The 22,899-nt window shown below is 37.0% G+C and overlaps 2 protein-coding genes across 2 annotated transcripts; both read left to right on the forward strand.

The window, feature by feature from the left end:
• Positions 1 to 29: 29 nt before the first annotated feature.
• LOC141428069 (ATP-binding cassette subfamily C member 4-like) lies at positions 30 to 8,677 on the forward strand. Its single transcript, XM_074087809.1, has 14 exons — positions 30 to 122; positions 585 to 725; positions 805 to 1,028; positions 1,107 to 1,240; positions 1,568 to 1,777; positions 1,862 to 2,092; positions 2,189 to 2,295; positions 2,388 to 2,511; positions 2,817 to 2,987; positions 3,735 to 3,862; positions 4,020 to 4,142; positions 4,377 to 4,499; positions 4,749 to 4,909; positions 7,484 to 8,677. The coding sequence occupies exons 1-14, from the start codon at positions 114 to 116 to the stop codon at positions 7,755 to 7,757; spliced, it is 2,160 nt and encodes a 719-aa protein (XP_073943910.1). The 5' UTR covers positions 30 to 113; the 3' UTR covers positions 7,758 to 8,677.
• Positions 8,678 to 17,787: 9,110 nt separating this feature from the next.
• Positions 17,788 to 22,899, forward strand: LOC141428151 (uncharacterized protein C9orf85 homolog). The gene is made up of 4 exons (XM_074087941.1): positions 17,788 to 17,875; positions 18,020 to 18,449; positions 19,203 to 19,291; positions 22,709 to 22,899. Exons 2-4 carry the CDS (start codon positions 18,138 to 18,140, stop codon positions 22,872 to 22,874), a joined length of 567 nt encoding a protein of 188 aa, XP_073944042.1. The 5' UTR covers positions 17,788 to 17,875; positions 18,020 to 18,137; the 3' UTR covers positions 22,875 to 22,899.

Here is a 22,899-nt window from a genome sequence, read left to right on the forward strand (position 1 = left end):
ACGTCGGCCGCCAGCTGTTCGACGAGTGTATCAACGGGTACCTGCGCCACGCGACGCGCGTTCTCGTCACGCATCAACTGCACTACCTCAAGGCTGCTGATTACATCGTTATTATGAACAATGTACATCACTATAATTTTTCTATATTAGTTAGCTTAGTGAATTAACCACTTATGTCATTTTTGTAATAAAGTAATAATTCGTGTTTTATACGGCTTACGTGCCAGACCGTCCTAGGTCAGGGTCTGAGAATCCTCGTGGGCTACAAACTTCTCAAAAGGTTTACTCGAGTCGCTACCACTATCTTACTCGCTAATCCTGTTTCGGTGTTTAGAATTTACCTAAAGCCGATGAAATTACTGTCATATTGGGTATCTTATCGTAATTTAGTCTACTAGGTGGCACCGCAATTTCAATCCTTGGTTTTGCGGGTATTTTTCGCTGCAGGCGCCTACTTAAGTAGGTATGTTCTAAATAAAAGTTTTCTCATTACTCGGTGTAGCAAATACTTAACTTTAAATGTAATTGCGTTCACCCCTGAAATTTTTTTTATTAATACTTACATTTTATTATTGACTTCCCAGGGATCGGTTGAAGCTAAAGGAACTTACAGCGAACTTTTGAACTACGGAAAGGACTTTGCAAAATTGTTAAGTGCTTCACAAGAGAACGATGAAAAGGAAGAAGAGAAGCCTAAACCGATGTCGAGGCGAACTTCTGCCAGAGTATGTGCTTATTCCAAAAATACGAAACGCGTCCATTTATGTTCGTTTTCTAGCCTCTAATGATCTATTGTTTTGGCAGTTATCTACAGCACGGCGCCCATCGCTAACGGAGTCTACAACTGGGGCCGAAGTTCCGGCTCAGGAAATGGAAGAAGAAGAACGTGAATCTGGTTCTATGGGATGGCATGTGTATAACGCTTACCTGCGCGCCGGGGGGAAGACGCCGAGACTGCTGTTCATGGTGCTCCTACTAGTTATTGGACAACTGTCAGCTACCCTTTGCGATTATTGGGTCACTTTCTGGTAAGAAAACAAAGCTTAATCAATAATTACCAATTAGTCAAACAGCACTTTCTTAGCCCCAATGTTATTATTTCGCAGGACTAATGAAGTGACGCGCCAAAAAGAAAGAGAAACTAACAGTACCATCAAGGATTACGACCGCAATTTGTTAACACCAACAAACAGCTCATTCAATTTAGGCAGTTACTTCTCTGGAATTGAATTGCAACCAGGTAATTATAGCTTTTACATTCTACTCTGTTGTCCATGATGAATAATTTATTTATAAGTTCTGTCTGCCGCGTAAACAAAGACTTAGGTACCTACACGTATTCCTGGATCCTACAGGTTAATCCAACTCCAAATAATCTATACACTCGAATGTCGAATGTGCCATATTTAGAAAAAATCCTAATGTGTTTTCGTAAATAAGCAACAAACATCCACACACAATAATGAATTCATGTTTTCAAAGTCTTGGCCATGTCAATAAGTAAATATGAACAGACAAGAAATTGTTTCTGAATGGACATAATAAATAACAAATATTTTCTTTTTAGATTTGAACATTAATGCCTACATCGGACCCTTGGACACATCCCAGTACCTGTATGTGTACACGGCGCTCATAATATGCTGCATCTTCTTCATCACTGCGCGGGCGTATATGTTCTTCAAGGTTTGCATGACGTCATCGCGCAATCTGCACAACGACATGTTCCACTCGATGCTTCGCGGCGTGATGCGCTTCTTTGATAACAACTCCTCAGGTATTTCATAACACTGTCCACTTTGAGTACTACTTTACAATTATCGAAAGATTTGTAACTGTTATTTTTTTTAAACATCCCCAGGTCGCATATTGAACCGATTCTCAAAAGATATCGGTGCCTTAGATGAACTGCTGCCTCGTTTCCTCTTAGAGTGCATACAGATCTACTTGGTGATGTTCAGTATCTTGGCTCTGAACGCGGCTGCGCTTGTGTGGACGCTGTTGCCTACTACAATCATTCTGCTCTTGTTCTACACGATTCTCCAGATATACCTGAAATCTGCTCAGTCAATTAAACGTTTAGAAGGAACTAGTAAGTATTTTATCGGGTACAAGTACCAACCTACCACAGTCTACACATCTTTAAGGACCATTAAACTGACAACTGACCGTGGTAAATTAATTTTAGCTCGCAGCCCCGTGTTTTCGCATATGTCAGCCACACTCAACGGCATCAGCACTATCCGGTCAGCTGGAGCTCAGGAGCGTTTGATAAAAGATTTCGATCGGTTTCAGGTTAGTACGCACTTTTATACATATATTTTATTATGTTGTACAACACTATGGTTGCTTGCAATTTTTAACTCTAACTAAACGATTGTTGTTAGGATATTCACACGTCAACGTGGAGCAGCTACTTGGCCAGCGGAGTTACCCTCGGGTTTTGGCTCGATTTCATTTGCGTACTGTATTTGGCCATTGTCATCGTGGCGTTCCTAGTTATTGATAGCAGTAAGTAATAGTAAAACAGTTTCTTGATTTACTAATGTTTCGGCGAATCAAGTTTGGCAACCTGTTTCGTTTCGCAACTTTTCATTTTCCAACTTTTTAATATTTCTGAAATTGATAATATTTCAGAATTTTTATAAAACTTACCTAACCTAGAGGGTTCTACACGATAGCCCTGAAATAAATCCTGAAATATTTACAGTTTAAGAGTTTGCGAAATGAAACAGGTGGCCAAACTTTCTTGTTATATTAACATCAATTGACTGCATACATATGTATTAAATTTTAAATTACTTTTCTCTCCCCAGAAACCATATTCTCTGGGAACGTGGGCTTGGCTATATCGCAGACTCTGATTCTAACCGGAATGCTGCAGTTTGGTGTGCGTCAGACAGCTGAAGTAATTTCACAGATGACCAGCGTAGAGCGTATATTGCAGTATACACACATTGAACGCGAAGCACAATGGGACAAAGGAGGTACCTAACCTTTAAACGGCACCTATTTAAAAATAGCATTATTCTTACTTACTTTACATAGCTCGAAGTCCGGATGTAACGATTTAGAAACTTCAGGGGGTTACACACTGGAATGTTAGGAGAAGTTAGGGAAATAGTTAGTCAAATGGGTGATATTGTTTTAGGAATAATTCGAACAAGTAACTCGAGTAAGTAGACAAAAAAAATACACATTTATCTAAGACATATTAAATATAATGACCCGGATAACTCACGTCTTAAATCGAGTTTAGCTCGACATTTTTCGGGCTAATCCGTAGCCCTTCGTCTTCGGAGCAACGCGACTCAGCGGCTGCTGCAACACGCTCACCCTGACTTCGAAGACGAACGGCTACGGATTAGCCCGAAACATGTCGAGCTAAACTCGATTTAAGACGTGAGTTATCCGGGTCATTATATTTAATATGAGTGAGTCTCACGGTAGTTTCATGTTCAAAATTTATCTAAGACATTCAAAATTGAAACACCTCCTAATACTCCAGTGTATTACTTTCTGACATTAATTATCGTCATTCCGGACACCCCGTATATTCTATTTCATTATTCTATTTTATTATTTTTAGGTGTTTATTATGTATCTAAGTATGTATCTATCTATATAATTATATTTATCCGTTGCTTAGTACCCATAACACAAGCTTTGCTAAGCTTACTTTGGGGCTAGTTCAATTGGTGTGAATTATTTATATCGTATATTTACGCACACAGCTAAGGAGATCCCAAAGGGTTGGCCATGGCGAGGACGTGTCGAATTCCGCAACTGCTACATGAAATACAATATGGAAGAGCTGCCAGTGCTTAAAAATCTGAATGTAATCATAGAAAACGGTTGGAAGGTATGTTTACAAAAATGAATGTTTCGATCTGTAGTTTCGATAGAATGAGAAAACTAGAGAAACGGTGACTTTAATTGAGTTTTAGTTCAGTGCGGACTAGCTTGTTTAATTCTAACGTTGTTCTCTAGATTATAGCAAGTATCTTACGTGGTTATAGGTGGGTATCGTGGGGCGCACTGGGGCTGGAAAGTCCTCGCTCATCTCCTCGCTGTTCCGACTCGCTATCGTAGAAGGCGAAGTCCTGATTGACGACGTGGATACCTCACAGCTGGCACTTCAGGTAATCTCCTTAATACCTCTCACACTGTCACGTCGTATGCACTCAAAGGTATCTAAGCAACTCCTAAGCAATCGCATAATGCCTTGTGTGAGATTGATTTTGTTTATTACTCTTTCACGTTTAAAGAACTCAACTCAAAAATTTTATCTTCCGGGACAATAGGATAGTTTCTTTCTATCCCGGAATATTGCGTAGTTCTATACTATCTAAATGCGATAAATTTTTCCTCGACAGGAACTACGATCGAAAATCTCCATCATACCTCAAGAGCCAGTTCTGTTTTCGGCAACAGTTCGGTACAACCTAGATCCGTTCAACAACTACGATGATGAGCAACTCTGGCAGGCCCTTGAAGCTGTAAGATATATTTCACCTTTACACAATACTTTTAATGTTCAAAAACATCTATCATGTCATGACCATGAAATTGGGTTGATTTTGTTTCAAAATCAATAAATGATAAAGTTAAATCTGATAGTGCTTTTGGTAAAAAAATTGGCAGTAACTAGGTACATGTAATAAACATAGAAAAAGCCCAGAACTCGCGAACGGACCTAATAAGACTTTGGCGTCTATCTTTTAGTAAGTCAAACTCATTATTTACAGGTTGACCTGAAGTCGGCCATTCAATCGTTGGACTTCAAAGTGTCCGAGGGTGGGTCGAACTTCTCGCTGGGGCAGCGGCAGCTGGTGTGTCTGGCGCGCGCCATCCTGCGCGGCAACCGCATCCTGGTTTTAGACGAGGCCACCGCCAACGTCGACCCCAAGTGAGTACTACTACTTCCTTAAGCACGGTTTCCACCACGAGCGGAGCGAAGTCATTAATGACTTACGTAGTTTAACGTATAACTACTTATCGTCTGGATTAGTACTTTTACACCGGATCTCGATAAAGTTGTCGATGTAAATTAAAAAAGTTTTGAGTGGTTTGGGCACTAGGGAATGTTTTTTTAGTAAGTTTTTTTTAAACTAAAAGTTATTAATGCAGTTGCTCGCTGTTATGGTAGCTAATGCGAGTAATGCGATATTTTTGGCTGATTCTAATAAAAGTGGCATGGCAGGCTAAAGTTAATTCAAAAAAAAATATATATGTTTTTTACTTTTTTTTTTGCATAAAAACAGCTTCTTGGTATTTCATTTGTTACAAATATGTTAAAGGGAACAAAGTATTCCTAAAAACTTAAGGTTATGGTTCTTGAAATATTGATGAAGCAGGCTAAAGTTAAAATTAGACAGGCTAGTAGTGAAAAGTTACCAGGTTAAAGAGAATTATAATCAAAAATGAAAAGAAATGTATCATAAGTTTAAGAGGGCTGTTTCACCATCCATTGATTAGTGTGAACTGGCGGTTAGGTGTGATGCCGTCTCTATTTGTTTTGTTCGAATAGACGGAGACGGCATCACATTTAACCGTCGGTTAACGCTAATCAATGGATGGTGAAACAGCCCCCAAATAATTTCTTAAAAAAGTATGAGTCTTGGAGGCATATATGAGAAATAAAATTATTTCAAAATTATACATATTTTATACAGGGTATTTGTAATTTACTAGCATCCTTTTAACCCTAAACTCCTACCACTTAAACAAATGTTTTTTTTGTTTTACGACTTTTTAAAATGGAGCCGTAAAACAAAAAACATTTGCTAAATCATGTATATTTTTTATTTTTCCTTCCTGTTTCTTCGCTGATATTGTTCTTTATGTTCTTTGGAACTCAGCATAGAGTTTCTGGATTTATTTTTATTTTTCGTATCTTTTCTTTTCGTTCTCCCTTTTTCGTGCAACCTCTCTTCTCTTGACTTTTGTTTAGTTTTGGTTTCCCCATTACATGTCGCCCTAAAATATTACGAATTAATTACAAGACAATGCAATCAAATCAGTCCCTCCGATGAAATGAATGACATCAGATAGTAAAAACTGGCCAAATAAGAACGTACCTAGGCAAAAATACTCGTACACGAAAAAATTTTATTTTCAACAAGTAACGACACCACTATTTTATACGAATGATTTTTTTACAAACTATAAAATATTTTTAGTTATAAACAGGATCACCATGATTGTTTTTTTAATTTCAATCCAATAGTTTCACTTTTAGAGGGGGGAGGGGGACACACTCCAAAAAAAATTTGCAAAAAGCTATATTTACGAAAAATTACAGCTATAGTACTATTGGATCTAGTGCGGATAGATAAACAGACACAAGTGAAATTATAAGTGTTTCGTTTAATAAAAAGCAATTCTCTACATTTGTTTTGGTAGAACACTGTTAGTACTAGTTAAAAAAAAGTCCATAAAGTTATTCTTAGAAATTATATGCAATTTTTAAATAAAATAATTTATAGTTCACTTTTTTCTGCCATGAGTCACTTTAGTCTGTGCTTCAGTTACAGATTAAAGTGACACAGAATAAAGTGAAAAGTGGATTCCAAAAGACATTTACTCTAAAACCGTCAAAAATATGAATGTGCCACTCTTAATAACGTAAGTAAATACGTCATAATATCACATTAAAATGATTATCTAATAAAGTCCCATATAAATAACATAAAATAATCGAGACAATGTAAAGTTAAGATACCCGTTACAAACTCCAGTTTGCCGCCTTCGATCACTAATCGCCACAAAACTATGACAGAAGGTCTCTAACCGTTCGTACGGCGCGAGCCAGATATTGGCCGAATGTTTACCAGATGATTAAGGTGTGTCTTTCATTCTCCGTTGTGAGTGAGACCCAACAATGCGAACACACAGACTACAGTGAAAAAATCGCTGGACAAACTTTGAGTCTGAATATTGATGTATAAAAATGATTTATTTAGGACCGTATTATTATTAAATGAATATCGTATTATTGTTTTTGCAAATATTATAAAATATAATTTGTGAAATAGTACACAAAAATATCACAGGCCTAAAACCGGGAGCATGTCCCTTTTGGACAAGACAGACTACAGTGAAAATCGGTACTTACATTTATTTATTTTTTAAAGTAATAAGGTTAAATAAATAAAATGGCCTGGCCTCGGTGTAAAAGGTCTATGTTTACATATGTCAATTTTTATTTTTTCTGAAAAACGTATATTTAATGTACTTTGTATTCAAAAACTCATTGGCAGATTATAATGCCACTTTTATTAGAATCACCCTTTTAGTAAGTTCATTATTTGATAGGGCTAAACTAAAACTGCAAGTTTCAATGCGGGTTGTTTATATTATTTTACAAGTAGATAAAAGTGCACGATGATGCTGATTTTATTGTAGCCCATTTCTTCTAGAAAAAAGGTTATGTACAATTGAACATTGAAATAAAATAAACATGAATCATTTTTTTTTTTAGAACGGACGAGTTCATCCAAAGAACCATAAGGAAGCGGTTCGCGGACTGCACGGTGCTGACGGTGGCGCATCGACTCAACACCATCATGGACTCGGACCGCGTGATGGTGATGGACGCCGGCCGGCTCGTCGAGTTCGACCACCCCTACAAACTCCTCATCAACCCCGAAGGCTATTTCACCAAAATGGTTAAAGAAACCAGTGACAAGATGTCGGAACAACTTTTCCAAATCGCAAAGACGACGTTCCTTAATAGCGGCGGAGTCATAGAATAATCTTCAAGCCAGCGTCAAGTTGTTAAGTTTTAATTAATATTAAAGTATCTACGATTTGTCTAAGATAATGTTTTCTTAATTGGAAATACTTACCTTTACACGGTATTAGATTGTGAATATATGTAGTAATGCGACGAGTGGCTGTAGGTATTAGCGCTAGTTCAACTCGATCCGGCGCCAACAATCGAACACAGTAAGGTACTACCTATTTAAACGAAACGAGCCCTAAATGTGTTTTAAATCATTAATTTTAAGAATTCTTTTAGTCTTTATTTATTTAATTTAATGTCTGATCTGTTTTATAAGTAACTTAATTTAAAGTAGCCCCTGAAGAGAAGAATAAAGTACGGAAATAACTAAACTGCATTCTTTTAGATAAATGTGTAAGAGAAGGTAAACAAGATACCAAACCACGTGACTCGCACGTATTAAAAGATCATTCGATCACGTCCAGTCACCTTGAATTTTACTTGATCGGCTGCTTTACTGACTCACGTAGTCTGCAGGGCTAACTACGAAACTCGAAACTCGAAGTTCATATCATACCGTCCCTCTCGCTCTCGTATTAAATAGTATAAGTGTCAGAGGGAGCGCACGACACGAACTTCGAGTTTCGAGTTTCGTAGTAGCCCTGCTGGTTTATTTACCTTCGTAAAGAATAAAATACAGTAGGTATGTAACTAGGAGACAGTGTTAGTACGGGCTTAACTTTTTATTGAATGTCATCTAGTAGGTACGTATTTAGCAATGCCACTGTGTTATTGTAGATCAAAGTGTACCTATTATAATAATTATCAAATTAAATGTATTAAGCTCTAAATTAAATCGTCTACTTAGATAATGTTCATACTGAAAACTGACCATTGTGAATGCCATAGAGGTTATCCTCGAACAAATATTAAATTAAGCTTTATACCCAATCGGCCTTTTATTGTAGGTAATGTAGGTGTGTCCTCTATTACTCCATTCCCACTGTGCTTATACGAGCTAAATAGTTCGTAATTCCAAGTTCTTCATGCTTAGTTTGCTTAGTAGGTATAGGTAGAGTCATTTACGATGAACGGTAGTTATATTATGATAGCAAAAAGTAGGGGTGACTGAGCGATCTACCTCGTTATCGACCGTATTTTCCATTGCATTTATAAAATAGTAGCTGCTGGCCGTAATTTCATTGCGAAAGATTTCGTTTATTGCTAACCCGAGGCCACTATGGAATTCTTCGGAATACAGAGATTCCTGTATTAATCGAAGTTGCAAGCTGTCTGTAAGTCAAATTTAATCCAAATCCGTTTAGCTTTTTAACTAATAAGAACAACAATCATTCAGGCAGACAGACATACAAACAGATTTACATAGTTGCAGATTCGATGTTTTATTGAGAGGGGCTTGAAGGGTAGATTTCATCAAGATAAAGTAAACACAAACACAAAAATTAAAAAAAAGTTATAACAAAATGTTGAACCGACTACAAAAAATCATGAAAATAATTTTCTACTCGTACCATTCTAAAGTCAGTGCCTCAGCCGGAGTCAGCAGGAGTGGACCTATATATTATACCTAGTGCTTAACACGAACACGCGTGATTTTGTCAAAAGTAGACACATTGTATTAAGACCCCCGGCACGCGTCATCGTGAATGACTCTACCTATAGTCGTCTACCTCACCTCCATACTAGTTATACCTTGAGTGATTGAAGTCAATCACTGGCTTGTGCTGATGTACCGGTTCCAGACTGGTGGAAAAATATTTTCATGGTTTTTTGTAGCCGGTTCGATTTTTGTTATACTGTTTTTTTCACGCTATTTAGTGTACCTAAAAGATCGTCATGTTTTACGAAAAAATCCTTTTTCCGATGCAGACGTTTAGTATTGAGGAGTCCTGTCCTGGTGCTTCATCACCCATTCCATTTCACCATATGCATTACGATAAGCATAAATTGCTTAGCAAATGTGTTAAAGTAATTGAAATTCAACCCGTGAAGTACTTGTTATTGAGTAGCGAATTATTACTAAATATATCTAAATTACCTTATTTGTCCCTACAATATTTGAAGAGTTCCCTCAATTTCCAATCATCAAATTCTTTCCTTAGGATCAAAATGTTCAAATCGGTTCATAAATAACGGAGTTCTGGGGTAACAAACATAAAAAAATACAAGCGAATTGATAACCTCCTTTTTTTGGAGTCGGTTAAAAAAGCACACAAACTTTAATCTTCGCTCGACTGCGCTATAAAACTTATTAGGTACATATATACTTACATTCTTTACCGATGAGTGAAAGTGACCGATTACCAACGAGGGTATGTTATAGTGACGAAGCCGGGGGCCATAACATGAGGCCCGACATAAAATTTCTGTATTTTTTTATGTCCTCAACCGAGGACCGGGGGGGACCAGAAGGATAATACACGCGGTTTGGGGATCGCACTTTCCTATACATAATGTAATCTAATATGTAATTCTGTTCATGTCATCTAAAATAACACATACGAAGATATTCTGTTCTTAGGAACCATGTCATCCATTTTCATAACAAGATTAACAAAAAAAAACCGCCGAAAGAACTGAAAAGCAGAAAAATAAACCTTTTTTTTTTAATTTAACTATAATCTAGGTACTAGTTTGAAGTCGATGTCTCAGCACGAGCCAGCAGGAGTGGGCCTAGAGTCGTCTACCTCACCTACATACCTGCTATATGTATATGGGGCTTTAATCGCTCCTGCTGGCTCATGCTGAGGCACCGACTTCAAACTAGTACCTAGATTAAGGTTAAATAAAAAAAGGCTATCATTTTTTGCTTTTCAGTTTTTTCGGTGGTTTTTTTTTGTTAATCTTGTTATTAAAATTGATGACGTTGTTCCTAAGAACTGATTTTCGTATATATTGTTATAGTTTCTGAGCAAGGCCGCGGACGAACGGACAGACAGACATAGCGAAACTCCGTTTTGCCATTTTGGATACGGAACCCTACAAAAACATCTAAGGATTTTTTTAACATAAATTGTTATTACAACTATTAGCGATTTTTGAATGTGACAAACGTGTGTTCATGCAGCTCCCCCACCTCCACGCTGTAGGAACACATACACATCGCACAAATCCAACTGTCACCACCACAACATTACGTTGACACGTTTCGAACTCAACCAGAGTTCATCATCAAAGTAACACAAACGTTCATCATGCTACCAGATGTTAGACTAACGAACCAAAATAATCATTTAAATTTGTAGTTTAAAATGAGTCCTAACTGTTATTGTTTAAGCCAGGGATGTAACGGACGTGGTTTTATCGGAACCGAAAGCGGCAACAGATGTTTTCAATTAATTTATCAGAAATTGAAACGGAATGGGAACCGAAAACGGAACCGGAACCATAATCAGAACCTGAGTGATAGGTGAACGAGATATTAATGGTAGGTCTACTAAACCTGAGGGTTTATTGAGTAATAGTCCTCTTCACTAGTACTCCTCATGTCCAGTCGCCGCGGTAAGCATTGATATCTATATATATAAAAGAAGAAACTGACTGACTGACTGACTGACTGACTTATAGATCAACGCACAGCCCAAATCGCTGGGTCTAGAAACTTGAAATTTGGAATATATATTCCTTAATAGGTGTAGACGCGCACTAAGAAAGGATTTTTCGAAATTCCCACGGGATAGAGAATAAATGGTATTTATATTTTCACTTCAAAATGGCCCTATTTCAGTAACTATAATTATTAGAAACTTCAAATTTGGCATACAAGTAGGTAATACTAACAGCTAAAAACACTTTTCAGGATTTTACGAAATTCCCACGGGATAGTGAATAAATGGGATTTGTATTTTCACTTTTAATTAATGACCCTATTTCCGTAACTATAATTATTAGAGACTTCAAATTTGGTAAACAAGTAGGTAATACTAACAGCTAAAAACTATTTTCAGGATTTATCAAAATTCCCACGGGATAGGGAATAAAATGGGATTTATATGTTCACTTCAAAATGGCCCTATTTGCGTAACTATAATTATTAGAAACTTCAAATTTGGCATGCAAGTAGGTAATACTAACAGCTAAAAACGATTTTCAGAATTTCTAGAAATTCCCACGGGATAGTGAATAAATGGGATTTGTATTTTCACTTTTAATTATTGACCCTTTTACCGTAACTATAATTATTATAGACTTCGAATTTGGCAAGCAAGTAGGTAATACTAACAGCTAAAAACTATTTTCAGGATTTATCAAAATTCCTACGGGATAGGGAATAAAAGGGGATTTATATTTTCGCTTTAAAGTGGCCCTAACTCCTTAATTATAAATATTAGACATTTCAAATTTGGCATGCAGGTAGGTAAAAACTGTTTCAAATATTTTCCGAATATCCCACGGGATAAAACGAATAAAGAGAATTTTATATACTTACCAACTGAATCAGAAAACGCATAAGGTAAACCAATAAAACTGGGGACTGGAGATTTGGCAAACTGATGAAAATCTGGTAACAATTATTTAGCAGTGACATCCTGCTCATCCTGGCGAGGATCGTCTCCGTAGAAGGACTTAAAAGTTGATGGCACACGCAAAAGACTTTATATGATTGTTAAATTTCAATGACAATGCGTTTATATTATATGCACCGCCTGATGCTGCAGCCAGGGTCGTCTGCTGATGACGGAACTCCTCAAGGGCTGATAGCATAGATACGAAATTTTACATGTACGTTCAACGAGCTGACACAATTACTTTGCCCACCTTTATGGTAGCTACTTTTGTGCCCATGCAATGTGTGTTCATGCAGTTCCTCCACCTCCACACTGTAAGAACACACAAATCCATCTATCAGCACCACCACTTTACACTGACGCGTTTCGAACTCAACAGCAACAGCGAATCTTCAGAGCAACACAACCTTTCAGCATGCTACGGTGTGAAATTTGGCATAGAAGGACCTAAAGTACTTAATGCAGAGGTGCACTAGGGCAAAGATTAGAGAAATAGAAAGAATAGGAAAATATCTCAACTTTGTTTGTTACTTTGTTTGTTGGGGGTCATCTCTGATACTATTGAGCTGATTTAAATAATTATTTTATCAATAGAAAGATACACTATCCCCTGATTGACATTAGACTACTTACTTTAAAAAAAAAGTTTCAATTTTGAGGCAGATTTTGAAAATTATTTCAATAATAGAAAGCTAATAGATCATAACAGTAATTCATGTCCCGCGGGAACTTTACAATTTCTCGGGATATAATCCTATATCGAGTATGAAGTCGCGGGCAAAAGAAACGCGTAGTGTGTACTTTAACGTTTTCTAAAATTCCAACCATGAATCAACGAAGCAGGGTTTCAAAGTTGGTAAGAATCATAATTAATTACGTATGTAGGTCGATTTTTGTATTACAAAATTTGCACCATCTGTCTAAAAGAAAATCGGTCTGTATTTGTATTTCCATATAATCCTCCGAAAAATTAATCAAAACACGAAAAAAGGATCGCAGAAAGTAAATGTATGTTATTCCAAATTTAACGCGAGCGAAGCCGCGGGCAAAAGCTAGTCTATATATATAAAAGAAGAAAGTGACTGACTGACTGACTGACTTATAGATCAACGCACAGCCCAAACCGCTGGGCGTAGAAACTTGAAATTTGGAATATATGTTCCTTAATAGGAGTAGACGCGCACTAAGGAAGGATTTTTCGAAATTCCCACGGGATAGGGAATAAATGTGATTTATATTTTCATTTCAAAGTGGCCCTATTTCCGTATCTATAATTATTAGAAACTTCAAATTTGGCATGCATATAGGTAACACTAACAGCTAAAAATAATTTTCAGGATTTTTCGAAATTCCCACGGGATAGTGAATAAATGGGATTTATATTTTCACTTCCAATTAATGACAATATTTCCGTAACTATAATTATTAGAGACTTTAAATTTGCCATGCGAGTAGGTAATACTAACAGCTAAGAATGTTTTTCAGGATTTATCCAAATTCCCACGGGATAGGGAATAAATAGGATTTCTATTTTCGCTTCAAAGTGGCCCTAACTCCGTAATTATCAGTATTAGAGACTTCAAATTTGGCATGCAGGTAGGTAATACTAACAGGTAAAAACTGTTGAAAAGATTTTTAGAAAATCCCACGGGATAAAACGAATAAAGAGGATTTTATACTACAACTGGATCAGAAAACGCACAAGCTAAACTAATAAAATTAGGGACTAAATCTGGTAACAATACAATAATTTAGCAGTGACATCCTGCTCATCCTGGCCAGGATCGTCTCCGTAGAAGGGAACTCCTCAAAAGTTGATGGCACACACAAAAGACTTTGACATAATTGTTAAATTTCAATGACAATGCGTTTATAATGATATACACACCCTGATGCTGCAGCCAGGGTCGTCTGCTGATGACGGAACTCCTCAAGGGCTGATAGCACAGATACGAAATTTTACATGTACGTTCAACGAACTGACACAATTATGTCCATGCAATACCTACACCTCCACTCTGTAAGGACACAGACAAATCCATCTATCACCAGCACCACATTGTACTGACACGTTTCGAACTCAACCAGAGCTCATCTTTAGAGCAACACAACCGTTCAGCATGCTACAGTGTGAAATTTGGCAAAGATGGACCTAAAGTAACACTCAACTTTGTTTGTTTCTTTGTCTGTTGGGTTCTCTGAAACTACTGAGCTGATTTAAATAATTATTTTACTAATAAAAAGCTACACTATCCCTGATTGACTTAAACTCCTTTTTTTTAATAAGTGAATTCAATTCGGGCAGATTTTAAAAACTCTTTCAGTACCTAATAGAAAGCTACAATATGTCTCTCATCGACAAATAAGAATATTAAAAAAGATCATAACAGTAATTCACGTCCCGCGGGAAGTTTACAATTGCTCGGGATATAATCCTATATTGTGTATGAAGTCGCGGGCAAAAGAAACGCATAGTAGGTACTTTAACGTTTTCTAAAATTCCACCCCTGGATCAGCGAAACAGGGTGTCAAACTTGGTACGAATTATGATTAATTACGTATGTAGGCTGATTTTTGAATTCCATCTGTCTAAAACAACGTCTGTATGTATTTGTATTTCCATGTTATCCTCCGAAAAATCAATCAAAACACGAAAAAAGGATCGCAGAAAGTAAATGTATGCTACCCCAAATTTAACGCGAGCGAAGCCGCGGGCAAAAGCTAGTCCGATATAACTTCCGTTTCAAAAGTAACGGAACCGGAACCGAAACGGATGTTTAATCACAGAATATTATAATAGTACTAACGTACTGAAAGGCCACGCTCCGCCCCGCACCGGTTCGAGTTACCCCACCCCTCAAGCGCAGATTGCAGGAAAACCACAGGAAAACAGTCAGGTGCATGTCAGGTGCGCAGCGCGATGTATGTCGGCCGCACGGCACTAAGTTCGCGGGAGCAATTATTATGTGAAATGGTAACGGTACTTACCCTACCTACTTCCTTTTTCTAAATTAATAATGATTTTTGAAACTATCGCGATTAATAATGAAATAACTACCTACCGAATAATTCGTTTAAATTTGTAGTCATATATCTATTGTAAATTGAAAATAATAATGCTTAAATACACAGACAGACACATTTTAAGTAGGTTTAAATAAATAGGAAAGATTAACGATTACATTTATTTGCAATATCTAAGTCATACCCATTGGTAGCACTTATTAGGGTTTTGCGATAGTCAGCCCTGTGTGTCTTACGCACACATTGACGCGTGTACAGACGTCGTCGTGCCTATGTAGATTCAAGAACGCGTATTTTGTACGGCGTGGCCGCCGTGTGGTTTAATATCAAACGAAAGTTCCGACTTAACGGAAACGGAATCGGAGCTCCGTAACATCCCTGGTTTAAATTAGACCCTAGCCGTAGCAAAGGAGAAGACCGACAGACAGAAGTGACATACCTAACTTTAGGTAGCTAAGTGTTCCTTTTTAAGCAGCGTTTCCACCAATAATGTGCGAGGATGTGTTTTCATTAACCAATAGAAACGCTTTATTTACACATACTCGCATAGCACATCTTTGGTGGAAGCTGCTGAGCATAGCAAATGAAGCGTTTTTATTGGTTAATGAAAAACATATTCCTCGCAACACATCCTCGGACATAGAGATGGACCAGAGGGTGGAAAGGCTACTTTAGGACTACGAAAACCTAAAACTATGAATCATTAGGTACTTAAATATTCATTTGTAGTATTTTATGCACAGTTGTACAGTTGTACATATCAAGAAAGGCAAGAAAGGCGTGTGTGGTGTGTTACGTACCTACCTACCATGTAAACGAATCGAACTTTTCCTTCCGAAAGTACTTATTCCACTCGTTACACGTCGTTTGCGTGAACATAAAAAAACGTGTTTTGTTCGGCTGAAGCCGATTTCGCGTATCGGGTCTCCTCACGACACGTGAGGAGACCCCAAGAAGTGACACCACGAGGTTTTTTACACTTACTTAGGGCCAGTAGAGACGGACTTTATTCCAACTGCAACGTAACGGCAACTGCCCATACAGTTTTCGTTGCAGTTCGATTACAGTGGACACAACTGCACTCTGACTGCAATTGAAATGCATGGGCATTCGCCTGAGCGGCTGCAGTTGGCGGTTACGTTCCAGTTGGAATACAGTCCGTCTGTACTGGCGCTTAAATAATTTCTCCAGGCAACCGAGAAAGATTTTTAGAAGCTTTACAGACTAGAGACTACATTTTTGTTCGTTAAATATTGTACTCGTAGTACCTACTAGTAGTAGTAGAAGTAGGCATGTTGTGAGCCATGTAAGGCGTTTGTGTAGCGACAAGTTAACAGCGGAAACTCTCATCGTGAATTCACAACGTGAGTTAGCTTCGAATTGTATACCATCTCTACATTTATTAATGCTTTAATTTGATTTTTGTTGAGTTTTTATCATCATCAGTCATCACGTGAAACATAGCTACGGCCTTACCGAAGATATGGCTGTATGCACGGTTCAAACCCCTTTGCTTTTTTCAAAGCTGATAGTTAAAAAACACGCACATTGAGGAATTGAGGTTATCCCAAGGTTATCCTATCCATCAAATTAGACTGACGTTGACGATTTGACCAGTGATACCAGATCTACTGATAAAGCAGTAGCTCTTCCTGATTTTAGAACTGTCTACTGAATTGATCTACTGACTTATATTTAAAAAATCAAGAAAACTACAAAAACAAATTTCGTCTATACCTTCCGCCGCCTAACTTTGCCTAAAAGTTCATTGCCACAAAAACTATAAAGGTATAATTACAATAATTGAATAGGCACTATACCGTTAATCGATTCGAACACAATCCGCTAGTAACGTAAAGACGTCGCATAAAAAATGTATCTCAAAAATGCGTCAAAACTGAGTAGTAAGTAATGAACTTGTAGGCAGATTTATTAAGGCGCGTGGTATATTTTAAAAAAACGTGTCTGTTTTTGCCTACTCCATGGTAACGTCGTCTCCATTAACTTGCTGCTGCTGTCATTTGTCACGTCACTGTCAGCTGCGAACTGCGAAATGAGGGCTATCGTTTTTTGTCTCACTAGATGGCGCACTGTTGCGTGAGGTTTTTAAGTATGGCTTTCAAAGTCTGTTATTACGGGCGGGCGTAAAAACAAAGTTTAGATTAAAATCATATTTAATACACCTTAAAACCGTAGCATAAAAATATCGAGCATACCACAGTGTTGTAAGTGTTGCAGTCCCCGTTTTGTTCGGAAAAAAGGTAGGACAAAGGTTTCCGAAAGACAAAACTGTCTCAAAACACAGACATTCATTGCCCCGGAACGCATATTTGCCATAATTAATTTCAGATATTGCAAAATATTCACAAAATAATTCTAATTATAATTAAACCCGCGTATCTCACCCAAAAACTGAGATTTGACATTTCGGAGACCTCACGCTACACTAGCGCCTCTAGCGGCGAATTCATTCGCGATAGCATCTCCGAAATTTTTTTTTCACAAGTCTTCCATTTCCAATTTTCCAGTGTGCAAAAAGTAAATGGTGCCATTCTATAGTGAATTAAGTATAGGATATATTCTAAAAACGACAGTGGTAAGTTGAAAGCATTTTCTTTTGGTAAGACTATTACATGAAATTACTGACAACGATGTTTATGACTAAAAAAATTAAAGACTTTTGTCAACTGATTTTTCCTGAATCACTGATTTTTCTTCAAATTTCTACTACTTCTTTCAGATTTCATCTGGCAACACTTGATTTGACTTTACTCCTCTATACTCAAAAGAAAAACGCGAGCACAGCGTGGAAATACAGTGCAGTTATTGTTTTAAGAATACATGCAAATTGGAATATTATGAGTTCATCAAGAGGAAATATCCAGCGGACGAGGCCGCAAAAACATCAAAATAAAACAGCATACAAAAATGATCTACACGACAAGACAAACAAAACCAAGTTTTTAAACTCCTTGTCGATATCAGGAGTATGCAAACGATGTAAGGATATACTTGACTGGAAAATTAAGTATAAAAAATACAAACCTTTGACATCACCAAGAAAATGCGTTGGATGTGAGGAAAAAACAGTCAAGTATGCCTACCACGTACTTTGTGGCAAGTGTGCTGCAGAAAAAAATGTCTGCGCAAAGTGCTGCACATCTGTTGAGGTAAGATCTTTTTAATTCTCCGCATAGAAGCTAATATAAATTTGTGTACGTAATGCAGGTAAATTTGTAGCATGCTTGATTGTGTAACCAGGTAAGAGGGACCATGCTGTACCATTTATGAGTCGAAGTAGTTAAAATATACATCATGGTTTTCCATACCTATACCGTAAATTGTCGCAGCTAAAATGCAATGCTAAGGGGCTGTTTCACCAGCCATTGTTTAGTTTGATTAGTGTTAACTGATGGTTAAATGTGATGCCGTCTCCGTCTATTCGAACAAAACAAATAGAGACGGCATCACATTTAACCGTCAGTTAACATTAATCAATGGATGGTGAAACAGCCCCTAAATGTAAGATTGATGAGAATGCATATGCAATTACATCTATCAACTTAATGTATCGGTTATTTAGACAAACATGTGGATTCGCGTTACCTGTATAAGTCTGCTCTGATCAGCAGCAAATATGTTAAACATTTTCTAAAGCAAAGCTTGTTAAATGGTGTGACGTTTGTCCATTTCTAATTTTTTGTTCTTTTTCTATCATTTGGCACCAAGCTTGGAGAGCTTCTGCCGTGTGAAGATCACTTTTATGCTGAACTCTGTTGGATATATCACTCATTAATTTTGAAAAAGTTAATTAATCAAGACAAGAGTGCAGTTGTGTTTCCATTCCCAGTATATAGTAACTGACTATAATATTATTGTCATCATATCATTACTAAACTGTTTGTTTTTCATTTCTTTTTTAGGTCCATGAACCAGAAGAAAATACTCCTAATGTTGATGTACAAACAATGCTAAAAGGTTTACCAGAAAGGAAACGTCGTACAATTATACGGTAAGAAATTGGTTTAAGAGTAAAAATAAATTTACTAACCACATGATATATGCTTGTTGTGCTAATAATTTTATATGAAACTTATTTATTGCAACAGCGATTGAACTAATTTTAAGTTTTGTCCACCTGATAAAACTTTCTAATGAATATTGTCAAGTACCAATACACACTTTTATTTCAATAAACAGATTGCACCTTCGGTAGAACAAGGGCATAATTTCACTTTTTTCTAATTTTTCGGATTTTAGACAATACGGTATTTGACTATTTTGTATATGTTTTATAAATTAAAACTACACAATGCCTGTTATCGAATAGAAAAACAATTTTTAACCTACCTTTACAAATAACAAAGTTATAAAGGTTTGAAATTCAAGATTGGACAGAGAAAGACATACTGGCATGTGACGTCACACGCCAGTACCGCCATACTTGCTGCATAGATAAAAGCGTTTGAGAAAGAGACAGGTATATAGATTATTCAAAATATCACTATAAATCCAATTTTCAACCGATTTAAATTTTCTCTTCGCTAAACACTATCTGTTTATCTAGTTTTTCATAATAATATTAAGATATGGCAAAATCATGTGTTGTCAAATACCGTATTCAGCCCTTGTATTACCGAAGGCTAGCTGGCGATGCTGTGCTAAACACTTTCATCCTAGTTCAATAAACCTGTGCTGTGCAGTTAAAAGTCAAAAGAAGTACACTATTTTATTTAATTGATTTAATTTGAAATGCATTTGTTTTTTATTTAAGTATCTAAGTTTGTTGAATGTAAAGTGACAGCTTACAAACAGATAGAGTACATGCATGACTGTGAGTTGCACCAAGTTACTTTAATGATAACTAATGTTAAACCAGCCATCCAATTTAAATTTAATTTAATATTAGATAGATAGTTTTAGAAGCCCTTGAGAAATGAGGAGATATTATGTAGTAGAACAAGGGTCACCAACAAAGCCAAGCGAATTAACTTGTTGAAGTTGCCATATAGCACAGAGAATGAATGGTTGTTGAGGCTGAAAAGTTCTCGAATGGAGACCATGGATTGGCAAGCGCAGGGTTGGACAACCAACAACGAGATGGACGAGATGGAGTTGTCCTTGTTAAAGCTGCAAGTTCATGGTGGATGCAAGCTGTTTCCAACCAAAGCAACTGGAAGTCTATGGGGGAAGCCTATGTCCAACACTGTATGTCCTACGGCTGAGATGATGATGATAATGAGGCCAAACAAATATAATAATAATATGTAGTTTCTTTCTTTTACTCTCAAATAGGGCATATAAGGCAAAGCTCTGCGCAGGGGGCGACACAATAGCGCAAATCGAAATGACAACGTCAGTTCTCTTTAGATTGTGTCGCCATGTCAGGTCATGACCAAAGAGTATTAGTACCTATCTATAGAAATCATGAGATATTTATCAGTAACAAAATAACATGATATTTACATCAATAGTAAGGATAGAGCTATATTTCCATAAATTTTATTGAAATAATATGATATTATGGCATCCTATGGACTTTTAACACATTCACTGCCACCTGACTTCCACTGGTGCCACCGACGCACGTGTGCGTTTAGAATGTCGCATCTTGAGAATTAAACCATCATTAAACAAAATTTGCCTCTTCTCAAAAATTACACTATAAGATTTTAACACATAGTTTAATTTTGCGAGCTGACAATTCATTTAGTGACGGTTTGATTCTCAAGGTGCGATGTATAATTAATTATGACAGCGGCCCTGGGCGAAGTTCCGAAAACGCATATGTGCGTCGGTGGCAGTGAATGCGTTAAGATACCAAAAAAACTGTTTACGTTTTTGTGGTAGCGCTGCACTCTGACAGCAGAAAATTGCAGTAATACTCCCTATTCGACCTATTCCTTTTATATGATGAATTATGATGGCAAATTTGACATTAGTTAGAGTTATAGTATGTATGTATGTAAACTCTTTATTGTACAAAAGAAAATAAACAAAATACAATTGTCAAAGTTTGAGATACTTGTACAAAAGCGGACTTATCCCTTTAAGGGATCTCTACCAGTCAACCTTTGAGTAGATGACAGGAGCAATCAGTTAGGATAATATAATATAATATAGTAATGTGGTGTTCTATAATTTTATACACTTTTACGGTCTCTTGAATATTCAGCATAGTTGAAGAACAAAAAAAAAGGCCCTGGGACCAAAGCACAGTAACACTTTTTTCAAACTGTACAATCGCCATCAGATATTTCGGAGCGGCCAAGGTGGTCAAAAATATCGGCACATGCACTCTATTATTAAGGTACTAGCTTTTGCCCGCGGCTACGCCCGCGTGGAATTTGGTTATCGCGCGCTGTTCCCTCGGGAACTGCGCATTTTTCGGGATAAAAAGCAACCTATGTCACTCTCTGGCCCATAAACTATCTCTATGCCAAAAATCACGCCGATCCGTCGCTCCGTTTCGACGTGAAAGACGGACAAACATACAAACACACACACTATCCCATTTATAATATTACGATTTTTTTGTATGGATTCACCTTGGCCGCTCCGAAATATCCGATCCCGACTGTCTGTACTAATATAAATATATTAGACCGGGAGATGGTGACACAAAACATTAGGTCATTTGTACCAGTATGGCGGTTCTTCAGGGGTCTAATTACCGAATGACAAAAAGAAAATGATGGTCATAGCGCTTTGCGGCGGCGGTATGGTGGCCATTGGGAACCGTCGGAAAAGTATGGCAAGGTGATTTCCGTGAATGGCTATTCGACGATGATTAGCTGCGCAAAAATTAGCCTGGTACAAATGGTTGAATTGTTTTTTTTTTTTATTAATGTATTCGCGTCGGTATGGCGGGCTGTAAATCACACCGCAGAAGTATGGCATTACGCTACCGCCTACATCTTTTTTTATCGGCTATCGGAAAATACAAGCATTTTTGTGGAACAAATCGTTCGACACTCGTTGTTTATCCGACACGTTCGATTAACGGCCACGCGATGGGCCGCCGGTACCAGCGCTATCACCATAATTTTCTTTTTTGTCAATCCTTAATTAGATAAGACCCCTGAAGAACCGCCATACTGGTACAAATGACTTAATATTTTGTGTCGCCATCCTCCGATCTACATTAATTTATCTGCTTTAAAATTGCTTCGCGAATTTGTGAAAAACATGCTGTGTCATCACATATTAATTTAAACTTTTGCCAGTAGGTACCTTTAAACATTGTTTATTTTGTTATTTGATCTTTATAAGCAAAGCATAGCAATAAATCAGCGAATCTATATAATATACAATTTAATTTTGTTTAAAAATTTGTCAGATGCATGATGCTATCTTAATATTTTTTTAATGAAATAGGTAATGCTCTTAGCTCTCTTTATTACTTTATTACAATGTATCTGTTTTCCAGGTTTATAAACAAAACTCAGGGTGAAGATAATAAATTGTCACCGGATATGACATCGCGTATCGTAGAAATGATACAAAACATGGATCAAATTAATTTGGATGATGATGATGATTTTGATGGTTTTGCATCAGATGATGAACAATCGCAAAACGACAGTGATGAATAAAATGAAAATACTAGAAGTTCCACAA

Source organism: Choristoneura fumiferana, chromosome Z (genome assembly GCF_025370935.1).
Source record: "Choristoneura fumiferana chromosome Z, NRCan_CFum_1, whole genome shotgun sequence".
Taxonomy (NCBI): Eukaryota; Metazoa; Arthropoda; class Insecta; order Lepidoptera; family Tortricidae; genus Choristoneura; species Choristoneura fumiferana.

Coding starts and splice junctions, on each gene's coding strand:
- LOC141428069 (XM_074087809.1), top strand. Junction 726..804: donor CGAGGCGAACTTCTGCCAGA/GTATGTGCTTAT, acceptor TTGTTTTGGCAG/TTATCTACAGCACGGCGCCC. Junction 2,093..2,188: donor TAAACGTTTAGAAGGAACTA/GTAAGTATTTTA, acceptor AATTAATTTTAG/CTCGCAGCCCCGTGTTTTCG.
- LOC141428151 (XM_074087941.1), top strand. CDS start 18,138: ATGAGTTCATCAAGAGGAAATATCCAGCGGACGAGGCCGCAAAAACAT. Junction 18,450..19,202: donor AGTGCTGCACATCTGTTGAG/GTAAGATCTTTT, acceptor TTTCTTTTTTAG/GTCCATGAACCAGAAGAAAA. Junction 19,292..22,708: donor AAACGTCGTACAATTATACG/GTAAGAAATTGG, acceptor TCTGTTTTCCAG/GTTTATAAACAAAACTCAGG.